The sequence below is a fragment of the Pagrus major genome, chromosome 15 (genome assembly GCF_040436345.1).
Source record: "Pagrus major chromosome 15, Pma_NU_1.0".
Classification (NCBI taxonomy): domain Eukaryota; kingdom Metazoa; phylum Chordata; class Actinopteri; order Spariformes; family Sparidae; genus Pagrus; species Pagrus major.
In genome coordinates, this window is record NC_133229.1 from 28,394,016 (window position 1) to 28,407,935 (window position 13,920).

Genomic DNA, 13,920 nt, shown 5'->3' on the forward strand with positions numbered 1-13,920 from the left:
ACACTTTTTGCCCAATTCAACCAGATTTTGACGTCTCTTCACCTGTGTTCACTCAGAAGTCAGCGCTTACCTGAGGACGTAGTTGATGCACACGATGCACTGTGGCTGAGAGTTGCGGCTGTTATAAATAACAGTTCCCTGGGTTTCTACCCAGACGTAGCCTCCGTTCTTGGCCAGCATACGGTACTGACTGCTGACTGCCTGACCCTTGGTACACACTGCAGAGAGGGGGACAGCTTTATGTTATGAGCTGTTGTATTCGGTGACTTAAGGAGACACGTGTCCATGATCTTACTCAGGTTGACGGTGGTGATGGTTTTATGGTTTGGTACGAAGGTTCACGCCATATTTTGAAGACCAAATTCACACACGATCCTTTTAGAAAGTTAACGAGTCCCGACAATGAAAACTGAAACCAAAGAATCTTCTCAGAATGAAACTAACCCCATGAGAAAGTCCTTCGAGAACAGAAAGCTATCGTACTTTGGCTCACTTCAGTCTGATGCAACTTTGAGGTCAAAATTGCATGTGCTGTGTATATTTTTTTGTTGTTAAAATGTTTAATTATTAAATTATTCGTCAAATATCCTTTCATTTGTTTTGAGAAGCTGAGAAATCAACCGAACGTTGGTTAACAGGAGAAAGTGGGATGTTTTGACTTTGAGCTGAGAAGAAGATGAACTGGCCACAGTCCAAAGTTCAGCGCTGGCGTGGGAAAGGAGCAGGACTGTGGTCAGAGAGTGTACAGAAGGCCAATGAGTGTGTGTGTGTGTGTGTGTGTGTGTGTGCGTGTGTGTGTGTGTGTGTGTGTGTGTGTGTGTGTGTGTCTGGAGGAAGCTCAGGGCAACATTACATGTAGCAGAGGACGCTGTTAGCATGTGCTGATCGACAGGCCGGTCACGTTGTCCGTGAGAGCCGCTCGCCTGTGTGTGTGTGTGTGTGTGTGTGTGACATAGAGAGAGACAGATAGAGAGTCCTTTATCTCATAATGATCACAAATGTGTGTGTGTTACATGGTAGGTGTGTATGTATTACATGACTGACAAATGAGAAACAAAGATTTACAAATTATAAATGTTTTAGTTTTGTTTGTTTTTCATAAGTCTTTCCTTCCTTTTCTTTTTTCCTAAAGTGTATTGTAATCAGTTTCTGTAGATGCACCTAGTGTATCTCTGAGATTTTATGTAATAAAATATAGAAAAAAAAAGATTTATAAAGATTTATTTTCATCAAAAGGCATCAAAGTCTTATTTCTCTTTTATTTCTTATGCCGATCTGTTTAATCGTACATTACATCGTGTGTTTTATTGTTGTGTTTGTTGTGAAGAACTTTGTAAATGCTGTGCAATTAAACTATTAACACTACTATACACACACACACACACACACACACACACACACACACACACACACACACACACACACACACACACACACAGCCATCATGTTGCAGGGTGGTTTTAAGGAACTAAATTACCACTTTTCCTCCTGTTCTGTTCAGAGCCTCTAATGACATCAGTGGAGAGAAAAGCCATGACACTTCAGAGCCTTGTTACGCACACACACACACACACACACACACACACACACACACACACACACACACACACACACACACACACACACACACACACACAGAGTGCCATTAGAATGTAATAGAGGCCACCTGGTCTCCTCCTGTCCACTGTGTTTGTGGCAGCAGATGAACAAACCTCATCAGGCCATCAGCGGCTACACTTGATTCAATAAAGGAAAGACATCTTAATACCATGCCCCTGCTCTGCACACACACTCACAAACACACACACACACACACAAACACACACAGATGTATCACCACACAGGAACCAAACAAATGAAAAGAAACTTCTGTGTGTTCACCAGTGTTGATTCACATTAAGTTTACGCCTCTGAGTGTGTGTCCATGTGAGTTGTGCGTGCTTACAGTTGTGGTGGCTCTTGGTGACGCTGTCCGAGTCCAGGGCGTGGTAAAAGTCGTAGACCGAACGACCCAGGAGGTCGTCAGGAGTGTAACCCATCAACTCTGTTACCCTGTAACACACACACACACACATTTAATGATACACTGGATATCACGTTATTAATTTCCATTCCTACACGCGATGCTCAGAAGACAAATCCTGCACTTCGTCCCCGAAACGTCTGAACTTCAAAAGGCTTCACAGACGATTTGGAAATCGAACAGAGAGGTGAGCAGTCTTCCAAAAATAAGAATAATTCACATTCTCTGTCTCTGATGTGTTTCTGGGAACAGCTAATCTCTTTCCACCAGTTCACTTTGTTAATAAGGATTTTGTTGATGGCTTTGAATTAAAAATCCCCTTTTATTTCTCTCCAGCTCTCTTTTTCCCAGTGACGACCTTAATATGGAGGTTTTGCAGGGTAAATTGCAGGATTACAGTAATCTGATTACCAAAAAAGGGGCAGTAACTCCTGAACATGCAGGTGCACTAAGTTACATGAACTTTTTTGGAGTGTAAATCACCAAATCCAGCCCGTCGCCTCATTTTTTGTGGCCTACGAGAGCTGGCAAAGTATATAATTTGTGCAATGCAGTTTTATGCTCTGTTAAGACAGTTTGACTTCCATACACTACATGTCCCAGAATGCATTTGTCATTTCCGCACTGAAGTCAGTGTACAATCGATAACAGCTCAATATCATAGAGCCGTTTAAAGCAGTTGCACTCCAGCCAACGCAAAATGTGCAAGAAATGAAAAGTCGATGCAGAGGAGAGGCAATCAAATGAGAGATGGGAACATGAACAAACGTTGGTGCTTAATGGAGACGAGTCGGGATGTCTTCTTTGTAATGAGGCAGTGGCAGCGCCAAAGGAAGAGAATTTATGGTGACGCCAAACACAAAGCCAAGAATCTGACTTGCAGTGCTGGCGTTATTCCTAAAACATCATAATTACTGTTGCTCCAGGACTGTTATTTCAGGGTCGAACCAAAACTGAAGCAAGTCGGCTTCTCTTATAATTTTCCATTTATTTTCTGTTTTCTGACGCTGTTCGGTTAGGTTTAGGGGACAAAAACGCTTGGTTAGGTTTATTATTATTGAAGTATGGTTTCTACGCAGCAGTGATATCAAGCTTTATAAGCTTTTTAAAGCTTTTTAAAGTGTCTTTGCAGCCCGTTCTCAATCCAACGCGTCAAATACAGCAGCCTGTATTTATAGTTTGACGCTGTAGTTACCTGTCTAGCATCATTTTGTATATAGCAAGTGTATACCAAGTGTATAAACCTAATTAAGTAGTTTTAACAACTAAACCTGACCAAGTAGTTGTGGTGCCTAAACCAAACCATGGCCGTTGTACAACGTTAATAATGGTCCAGATGTCATAATATGTGAACTGTCTGTCAGTAGACTTTTGTTTTGAAAGTCTAACTGGACTTCGTAAGTAGTTTTTTCTGCCTAACTTGACCGCAGAGTCCTTCACATGCAAAACTGATGCTGGACGGGCGAGTACAGTGTCCTATTTTGAAGCTTTATTGCTGTATTTGACGAGTTTGGCGTGAGAGCGTGTTAGTTTAAGAGATTATATGTGAACAAGTTTGCGCTGACCAGAAACAGGCTTTAAACAACGTCAGCCTGTCACGAAACACAACTGCAGACAAAGTCAGTGAGCTTATTTATTATGAGGTATATTAACACGCAGATACATTTACAGAATATAGTCTTACCGGGATGAAACTGAGTTTGACACCCCTGTTGTAGACGATAAACACCGACTCAGTTTAAGGCAACGTCCAAACATACTTGGAGTGGTTTACACTCTTAGTTTTGGTTTGATGGAGTCTCATCTGAATAAACAGTGCTGTGAGAACATAATCCAAACAGGAAATGACCCCCGAACACAAGGTTTTATGGGTATAAGGAGACCAGAGAGGGTGAACTGGGAGGAAGAAGAATGCGGACAATTCGAAGCCGTTTGTGACTATAATCTATGAGACAGACACAGTTTAGATAATAAGATCATAATGATCACATTCATTTTCTATGATTAATAACATTTTAATGTCCTGGAGCTCTCACAGCCCAGTTATCTCCGTCATCTATCATACACTGTCGACTTCACGGATTATTGTAAATCTGTGAGGATAAATTGTCAATAATAAAGTCACAGTAGGATGAAGATTAATAATGTGTGATTGATGATGTTTTTCAGTGGATTTGTTGTGAGTTCGACTGAGACAGCGAGACACTGTTGTCTTCAGATTATCATACGATGCCGGTCTCAGAGGGGAGGGAGGGCAGCGAAGACGAAGGAGAGGAGAGCGGACAAGTGGACGAGATTAGGTGCAAAGGGGAGAAAGTGAAGCAAGGAAAGGAAAAAGGGAACAAAATGGTTGGATAAATGGAAGATGGAAAAACATGAGGGAGAAAAGAAAGAAAACAAAATCATATCCAAGAGTGGTTACAACTAAAATAGCATCAAATTATAATAATGATGATTATAATGATTGCCGGCTCACGACCCTCCCTTCCCCGCTTTCTGTCCTCTCTCCGCCTTCACCTTCGTCTTTCTTCAATCCGTTCTTTCAACGGAGAAGAGGTTTTGATATTAACCTTCATCAGGTAATAAATATGAAATATAGGATATATGAATGAGACTGTTACAGACGGTGTGGTGTTAATAGCAACCACCAAATACCACGCATACACTGGACTTTTTAGGAGTTTTTAAACAACTCGTGTTAACCTATGAGGTTGGACTTTCTGTGTATGGAGGACTGATACTGTTAAAATAAAAAAATTAAATAAAAAATGGCTCAATAAATCAGTAAATGTGTCATTAAGTGCATTAAAAATAATGCTAAAATTAAATGTTGCCATTAATCGATCCATAAAATGTGACATACATTGATATTAATTAGATATTTTAATTTTAAATAATATTTACTTTGTATTAACTTTTATATGTATACACTTTTAAATGTATTTAATTATTTACAGATTTATTTATGTATTTAGTCTTGTATTATTCTTGCAAAATGCAAAAAGGGAAAAGAATAAAGAAATAAAAATGTAAACAAACAATTTTAAATTGAATAAAATAAAAAATTAAATGGGAAAGTAAATAAATAGGGGAATTAATACAGTGGCAGATAAATACAGAAGCAAAATAACACAGAAATATCTCTTTATGTCACATTTCATAATAATAAAATGCCTCCAACTATTTTTAATATACTTTTGGGTGCATTTAATGGTATAATAATGTGTTTGTTAAGCCATATATTTATTGCTTTATTCATGTAATGCGCCCCGGGTCGGATTAATTATGCACCTTGATAATAGAATAACATGTAAAGAGATCTAAAATCAGACATATTTATATCCATTTAAAAAGAGATCCTGCTCTCAGTGGCACTTAAAATAAAGGTGAATTTAATGAATAAAAAATATTGGGGGGATTTTGGCAGTTTGAGTCCTCTTTACCTCCGGACTAAGTGAGAAGTCTCCTTCCTTCCTCCCTCTCTTTGTCACGAGCTAAAGAAACTCTGTGTCCCGTCCCTCTAATGAGTCTAAGTCCCTGCTGAGCCAGGAGGGTGACGCACCGACAACAAACTCATTTGCGTAATTGGAAGAGAAGATTTGGGCAGCTATTAAATTGCACCGAAAAAAGGGAGGAAAAAAAAAAGAAAAGAAAATGGGTCCTTGTTCGCAGCGTCGCCGCGCACGGGCGTGTGCGCGCAAACACACATTCACTGTTCCTGCAAAAGGGACCTTTGTCCTGCATGAGCAACTTGATAAGATTACAGGTCTGAGAGCGTGTGCTTGTGTAACACGAATCAGTGTGTGTGTGTGTGTTCGTCATCACCTCCTTCTGCTAGTTGGAGGGAAATATTTGGGTTTTTTGGCTTCAAGATGGCCGCTGAGTTTAGGGGAGACACAACAGGTAGATATATATATAACAGAAATCTGAGCTAAAATAAACACAACTCAATGTTTTCTTTACGCTCATCTGACAGAGGACATGAAAAGAAAGCAAACTACTTTGACTAAAATGTTAAATGCATGCAACTTCAATTGCCAGAGTGTCATAATGCTGTTTTTCGATTGCGATATACTTCATGGTTAGTGGGAATGATTATTTTTGCGTCACAGTTTTAAAATCCCGACATTTTGTTTGGTCTGTTCCAACAACAACAACTTTTCGTCCATCTGGAGAACAACATCTGTAGGCGGCGGCGTCTCTGCAGCTCCACAGTTCTTCCCGTTCTGTCACAAATTAGGCCACATTGTGGTAATATTTTGATTACTCACGCAGCCCTGAGCAGCAGTGTGTGAGTGACAGCTTCAAATACTGGAATGTGTGTGTCTGCGGGCTTGTCTACGCGCGTATCGGCGATCGGGAACACTTTCCACAGACTGACGGTGTCGTGACAGCATCGTATTAAAGTATTAATGTTTCATCTCTGGCTTAAATTTCCCACTGACGTCGTGCCAAATCAAACTGGTTCAGTCAACACACCGCACGCAATCAGTCAAAAAAACAGTCCTGTGTGTGACTGTGTGGAGCTTGTGTTGATCTTTAATGATTGTGTTTTAAATGGCAGCGCTCCACAGCGTGACGAAGCAGCTCTATTGAGGATCTCTACTGGGGATCTTTAAAGGCTTATTGTTTTCCTTTAAAGTTTTTGTAGATTTTCTGGTTCCTCGATCGCAGATTTGTTTTTCCCTTTGTTCTGTTTTGTTGCTTTGGTTTCACGTGGCTGTAAATCGAGTACTTTGTTTTGTTTTGTTTTCGTCTGTAGGAAAAAATAACTCATTTTAAGACGTAATTTCAGGCTGTTAGCTTCTGACTGTTATTTGTTACACTGTTTGACATTTTAACGAACTGATTACAGATTCAAGAGATTATTTAATGAGGAAAACACGAGCACGAAAGCAAAACAAAGATATTATTTGCTTTCATTGGCTTTAGTTCCCGTACTGGCTTCATGTCCTCAACCACAATCCTCCTCATCAATTACAAACATCAGCTCTTTTTCCTGCTTCACTCTGTAATGTGTCTGCGCCTACCTCTCGTCGCAGTAGGTGAACTTCATGTCCATGCTGTGTCTGCTCAGGAAGGTCTTGCTGTCCATCGGTGTGTCGATGTTGGACGGGTGTGGGATGGGTTCGCACATCAGGACAGCGCAGGTGAGCGGAGGCTCCTTGAAACCACACAGCCCTCGCGGAGGGCAGCTGTTGTACATCTTCAGCTGTCCGGTGCAGTGCAGCACCTGGAGGGAGGCAGCAGGTGGACATGTTTAACTTATAATCCTGCTTTGAAAAAAGACTTCACTGATCTTTGTAAATATATTGTGAATTTGATCCGAGCTACACGTTTCAAACATATGATTGTATGAAGGATATTGCTGGTTGGGCTCAGGAACAGGAAGGACTGCAGTTTATACTTAATTGGGAAGACATCAAAGACATTTCAGGGGTTGTGTGTGATTATAAACAGGACAGGAAAGAAGAAATAATATTTCTTTAACAGAAAATTAGGCCTGTTTTTCTGCTGACTTTGGTGTAATCATTGCCTGTTCTTGACTGGATATCTGCATCTCCTCAGGCGTCCACCAATAAATCAAGTCTGAGGAGGACTCAGACTCTTCGACTGCGTTCACATTATCTTCACATATTCAGCCTCTGACAATGCAGCTGCAAACTGATTCATTGCTTCATAAACAGTTTCGCAGTGATGATTTATCGTCCCGCCAACTAGAAAGTAATGTCTGTGTAGGAATGCATTGGGTGTGTTTCTCTCATTTTCATCAATCGAAGACCTGCACGCATGCGATGTGCAGATGTTGCAGATGTGTTGGCTCTCTCTCACCTTCCAGCTGGCTGACTTGAGGTTGACGGTGCGTCCTCTGTTGGTCACCGTGCATTTCATCCTCATGAAGAAGTCTCGCTCGGTGCTCAGCTCTTTGCCTTTTTTACCGAAGCCGCTGCCTGAAACACAGACGATCACAGAAGGGAAATTAAGCCTGTATAAGCGAGCACTTTTTGTACTGTATCATATTGTATTATATTGTTTTGTTTTGTATTTTATAGTGAAGATAACTAGGATACTAAATTTGCTTAATTGACTGACTTCCTGCTCAAAGTGTCAGTCTGCCCACCAAAGAGTATTTAAAAAAAAGATAAAATAAGATCAAAATAATTACATATATTCAAATTTTTTTTCTTCTTTTTCTTCATTTTTTTGGCTTGAAACATCTGGTGGGCAAAATCGAATGTCTGGGCAGCTCTGCTCTGCCCCAATTATTAAAATTGTGACACTTAAAGTCATTATAATTCATCAGTTTCACCTGCTTTGTCTTTGCAACTCAAACTTTTATACATAAATGTAACTACATTTAATCAAATACTGTACTTCAGTACAAATTTGAGGGTCTTATACTTTAGTTTAGTATTTCCATTTTCTGCTACTATATATTTTGACTCGTTATTATAATATTATAATAGACTAATTTTACAATTTTGATTTTTGTCATGTGTTGCCACGTGTCTCGGTAGTTTCCTCTGCAAATTCTGTGTTTCTACCTCTAACAGAAAGAAATCTGTGGGACTTTTCCTTAAACTACTAAATATAGACATGAGTCATGAAGTATCGCTCGTACGGGTGACTGTAACTATCACCAAAGTAATATTTAAACGACATACTTTTACTTTCACTCAAGTGTGACTTTAGGGTACTTCTTACAACACTGCTTTTATAACACATTTAACCTTCAGTAAATCCTCTTGTCCTTTATAATCAGAGCTCGGTCACATATTCGCTGCTTGTAGCTTTAATTACATATTTCTGATTATGTTACATTTTCTGTTTTCAGCAACAAAATGACCAACAACAGAAACAAGTTTTTAAAATGTGTCCTAATCTGCCTTTTCCCTTATGTCACTGGGAAAACGGTCAAGGTTTCGACTGCGTGAGAACACATACTCACACACACACACACACACACACACACACACACACACACACACACACACACACACACACGGTCAGAGGACGTGAAAAACGAGCCAAGCTGTTACATCACAGGGTCAGGGTTCAGACCTGGAGCTGCAGCCTGCAGAGAGAAGTGGTGGAGTGTGTCTTTTGTCAGTCTCCGTGCTCATAAGTGTGTCTTTATCTTTATATAGTTACACAAAACAAACAACACAAAAATACTTTACACATCCTCTCTCACTGGAGAAAAAGAAAAGGTCATGCGGTTATATGTGTTAAAGGGAAACGGGGGCTATAAAATATCCAGTATTGCTCCAGTTGTGTGTTTTGTGGCCACAGCTGATAAGAGTTATCAACCACAGCTTAGTGAGTGTGATTGTGAGTGTGTGTGTCATTATTTTCTCATGCAAACCTTCCTCAGTTACACTTATTATTTTCCAGTTGTTACAAAGTTGTCTTGATGTTTCTCCTCAGGAAACATGCAGTATATATGTGTGTGTGTGTGTGTGTGACTTTCTGCTGAGTCTCTATCAGAAGCAGATAACTCCCGGTTCCTCTCGGGGTGTTTTTCCTCGTCTTGTCGTCCTCACAGCTCTTATCATCGCCTTTCCCTCGTCTCTGCAAACAGCAGCTCCCACACACACACACACACACACACACACACTCCTCGGCTGTATCTGTCTTTAGGTTCCTCTCTATATGGTCCCTGACCTTCTGTTCTCATGTTTGTTCTGGCTACTTGTCCATGAGATAGACAATATTATGTAACAGTGTGCATGTATGTTTTTTGTCTTGTTTTTCTTAGATTAATTTCTCTCCCACCAACACAACTCTGTGTATGATTATTAAGGAGCTTCAAAGCTGCACACAGACACTGACCACGTAGATGTTTATGGTTTGAGAGCCAAGAATTGCAAGAACCTCTCTCGAGAACGTTCTCACCCCCCCTGGTCAAACACAGCAGCCTGGTAAGTGGCCTTATCCTCCTAGGTTTGACACTGTTGGTGCCCCTCAAGCGTCACTTCTTGAAGAGTCCCTTGATTACAGTTATATAAAGAGCTAGAGGAATCAAGTCGGGGCACTTGGGCTGGTTGGATGGGTCGTACATCTGACTTTAGCTCCAGAGACAAGGGTATTTTACCCAAAGTATGATATTTTTCTAAACCTAACCAAGTCATTTTGTAACATAAACCAAACCACGACTGTTTGACAACCGTTTGTCAGCAAGCTTTATATTGAAAATGTAATTAGACGCATTATAAAACAATTACTGCTAATTTGACACTAAACAGTAAAATATTGTTGCAATGAGGTCAAAACAAGAAAGAGAAATATGTGGATAACAGATGTGTGTGAGACTGTGTGCTGACCAGCTGTCTTCAGGCTGAGATTTTCTCTGATCTCTTCGTGGTCACATGGATGAGTGAAGTCAAAGATGCTGTGACCTGTGAGGTCCACCTGCAAAATACAAACAACTCCATGAAACACAAATATAACAAATAAAAACACAATACTGGAACATTTTCATAGAAACACATAGTGGTCCTGTTACTGTCTTAATAAAATGAAAGTAGCGGAGTAAATAGTATTATAGTTCCTCCTGCAATGCGGTGGAAATGAATCCGAGTTCGATTCCACCACTGAGTGATAGATATGTCTTGTTTTTCATGTCTGGCAGCGTAACAGTGTTGTGTTTGGGATAAACACAAGAGGAAGAACGTGGCAGAGAGTGTGAGTAATGACGGCTAACAGGATCGAACAAATAATAGAAATTGCTTCGACACAAAACAAACAGAAAGTCGTCGCCGCGGATCAGCAAATCAACCAAAAAGTTGCCCTTTCACCGCAAATTACGGTCAACTCCACCTCCTCTGTGATTTGCTTTTCGATTTCGGAGCCAGCGGATGAAAAAAAATGCTGAGTTTGTTTAGAGTTGAACCTCGGTGTCTGGCCTGAACACACACTGCTGGTGCGAGAGGTATTTCACACAAACACAACAGGCTCGCCTGACTGACAGTTCACATCCACGTCTCTGACTCTCACGTCTCACTGCCGGTCTGGGTTCATGTCTTCCTGTTTGCAATCTGATTTCCAGTTAAAATAGCAGAATACATACTAATAATTTACGCCAGGGGTCTTCAGCCTTTTTCAGGCCAAGGACCTCTGAGCTGATAGGAGGAGCAGGGACCCGCTGCTACATATGCTGTATAAAATTACGTTGCATATTAAACCGGGCCTACGATGTGTAGGGCAGCCTGCGGTGCCATGTGTAAACAAGTCAGCAGCCGTTGTAGCACGGCTGATGCTGGCTGCATTTCTGAGGTGAAGGGTATGTCAGAGTCTCCTACTGGATCATTTCACTGTGGCTCACAAGAATGTCTGTACACTCGGGATAATAATATATATAATTATAGAGATAACTGGCCAACAAGGAATTAAGCATAGAGTGACGTTAATTTGCTTACGTGACTGCACTAGAAATCATGGCTAGACTATCATGAATGTTGTGCAAAATCCGTCTTTGCTAATAATGTGTTGGATTCATTTTAATGTGCATCTTTAGACAATAAAAACAGTGTTGAATAGAAACAGAAGTCTTATATTCAGAACTAAACACCGATTAGTTTTCTTCCCCCAGTATATCAAGTAAGAAGACAGGGAAAACAGTGGCGGTCCATGTTCTGTCCGTGCATTTTAGTAGATGGAGGCCTGTTTGTATAACAATACCTAAAATAAATAAAGCTGCATGCGACAACATTAATAACAGGAGCACAGCGGATAAAACTCCCTTTTTCATCTTATCTTCTGCTTCAGTGTTTTGCACAATGCTTCCTTTGTTTTAATGTTTGTCCTTGAACGTCCAGGTCCAAATGTTTGATAGATTCTGAGTTTATTGTTTTGGTTATTCTCTCTTTTTAAATAAATTATAAATACATTAGTTGATGTATGTTTACCAGCCTTGGTCTGATAATAAGAGGGAGTTGGAATCTATGGCTTTAATCTTTAAAACTGCAAACTAACACACCTGAGCTTCATCTTCTTGTCTGCTAAGTGCATTTCCCGTCTTGATTTATCTTAAATGTGGCTCACTATTATTAAAACACGACACTGTGAGTGTGTTTTTACATGCCGTACCTCCACAGCTCTGTCAGCGTGGACGAGGGACATTAAGAGGCTCATGTTCTCCCCTGTTTGTCCGTCTGCACGTCTCTGTTTGTTCTGTAACGGTCACGTACCTGCGTGAGCCCCATGAATTTGCTGATGTTCTCGGACAGGAATATCATGTCGCCGTCGGACGTTACCACGGTGATGAAGCCCTCCAGAGACTTCAGGTACAGACTGTCCATCTGTCTGTCCTCATCGCCGTCACTGCTGCTGCTGCTGCTGCTGCTGCTGCTGCTACAGCCTGCAGGGACGGACAGAAGACAAGGTGGGTTACACAAACCGTTTCTCTCATTCCCTGCTGATTATAAATGGATATCATCTTAAATGTGTGTGTGATTTCTTTGTGTGTGTGTGTGTGTGTCAGGCTTGTTTTCCCTCTTGCAGCTTTGGCTCGGGGCCAAAACAAACCAGTGCAGCTTCTTCCTGCGTCTCAGGCCACTCCTGATCCCCGGCCCTGACAAATTACACCCGAAACTTCACGAGCTTTCATAACAGCTGCCCACTTTTTTAGAACATAACTCACACGTTATGTTCAAATATGTACAGTACGGTATCCAAACATTTATACACAGAGACTCCAGTTGTGTCCACAATATCTCGTTTAAGAGCTAATCAATACAAAAAACAAAGAAACTGGCCCCAGATCAAGAGGGAGTGTGTGTGTGTGTGTGTGTGTGTGTCTGTTTGTGTGTGTGCGTGTGTGGACGGTGGCTTCACACCGAACAAAGCCCAGTAGCCGACGGGGGTGGAGGTGCTTGCAATTCCTCCAGTGTGCTTCCCTGAGATAAGAGAGGCCAGTTCTCAAGGCTCCCGGCGAGGCTCGGGGCTCGAGCTTGGAACCGGGCCCAGATAGCGTTAACCCCAGGGGGAGCCCAGAGCTTTCTCATGGGCCCCGGGGAGCTGAGGGAGACTCTCGGGTCCCAGTCCAAAGACCGGCGGCACCTTTGGCCTAAATACTGAGCTGTGATTACCAGTCATTTGGACGGAGTTGCACTTTTCTTCTCTGTGTTGTTCTTTGGTTGCGTAACTGCCCTTGTTTTAAAATAATGGAGCGCGGAGGGACAGCTGCTGCTCTGACAATCATTTCTCTCGCTGTCTGACATTTTTATCTGCTGTACTGGACAGAATGAAGTGACAGGTCGTATGAGAGTTCACACAGTCACAGTGGGTTTCTTTCCTTTTCCTTCACTGTTTGTAACTACAGTTATCCTGGTGCCTCTGCTCTCATAACTGTTTCAAACAGAGGACTTGAAAAGACAAACTTCAGGGTGTGTAGCGCCGAACAAAAACCGTCAGAGGAAACCCTGTTAACGTCATCCGCTCTCTGAAGTGCTCTTCAGTTACTGAAGACTCAGATTTCAGGTTTTCTGTCTGAGAATTTCACGATAAAAGGATTTTTATGTCCTTTTATTGCCAGAAAGTGAAAGATTTTAAGGGTTAGAAACTGTGTCGACTTGGGATATTTAAACAGATTGAGCTCATTAAAACATATTATCTTCTTGCAATGAGGAATCACATGTAATACACATATTGTTTTAGCTTCATTACCTGCAGTGCAGTTAAAGGAGCATTATGTAGTTTTGGAAGAGAAATTCAAACTAAGAATATTAATATTTACAATAAACAGCTTTGTGACAAGAGTAAAAATTGAATATTGAACATAACAAATGTAACAGAAACATTAAGTTTTAACTTAGAAACGTACATCGCCAACATTTATCTAACGGTTGGGTTTGAAAATCGTCATATGTTTTTTTTAAAAATGGTCAAAAATGTAA

At 40.9% G+C, this 13,920-nt stretch overlaps 1 protein-coding gene across 1 annotated transcript in view; it reads right to left on the minus strand.

The window, feature by feature from the left end:
- The window catches only part of epas1b (endothelial PAS domain protein 1b), a 51,563-nt gene that overhangs the window by 10,291 nt on the left and 27,352 nt on the right, over positions 1-13,920 (minus strand). Inside the window, exons 3-8 of the mRNA XM_073481709.1 lie at positions 12,214-12,383; positions 10,348-10,435; positions 7,856-7,974; positions 7,054-7,256; positions 1,946-2,052; positions 71-218 (exon numbers count right to left, since the gene is read on the minus strand). Coding sequence (XP_073337810.1) covers positions 71-218; positions 1,946-2,052; positions 7,054-7,256; positions 7,856-7,974; positions 10,348-10,435; positions 12,214-12,383 — 835 coding nt within the window. The remainder of the gene's footprint in view (positions 1-70; positions 219-1,945; positions 2,053-7,053; positions 7,257-7,855; positions 7,975-10,347; positions 10,436-12,213; positions 12,384-13,920) is intronic.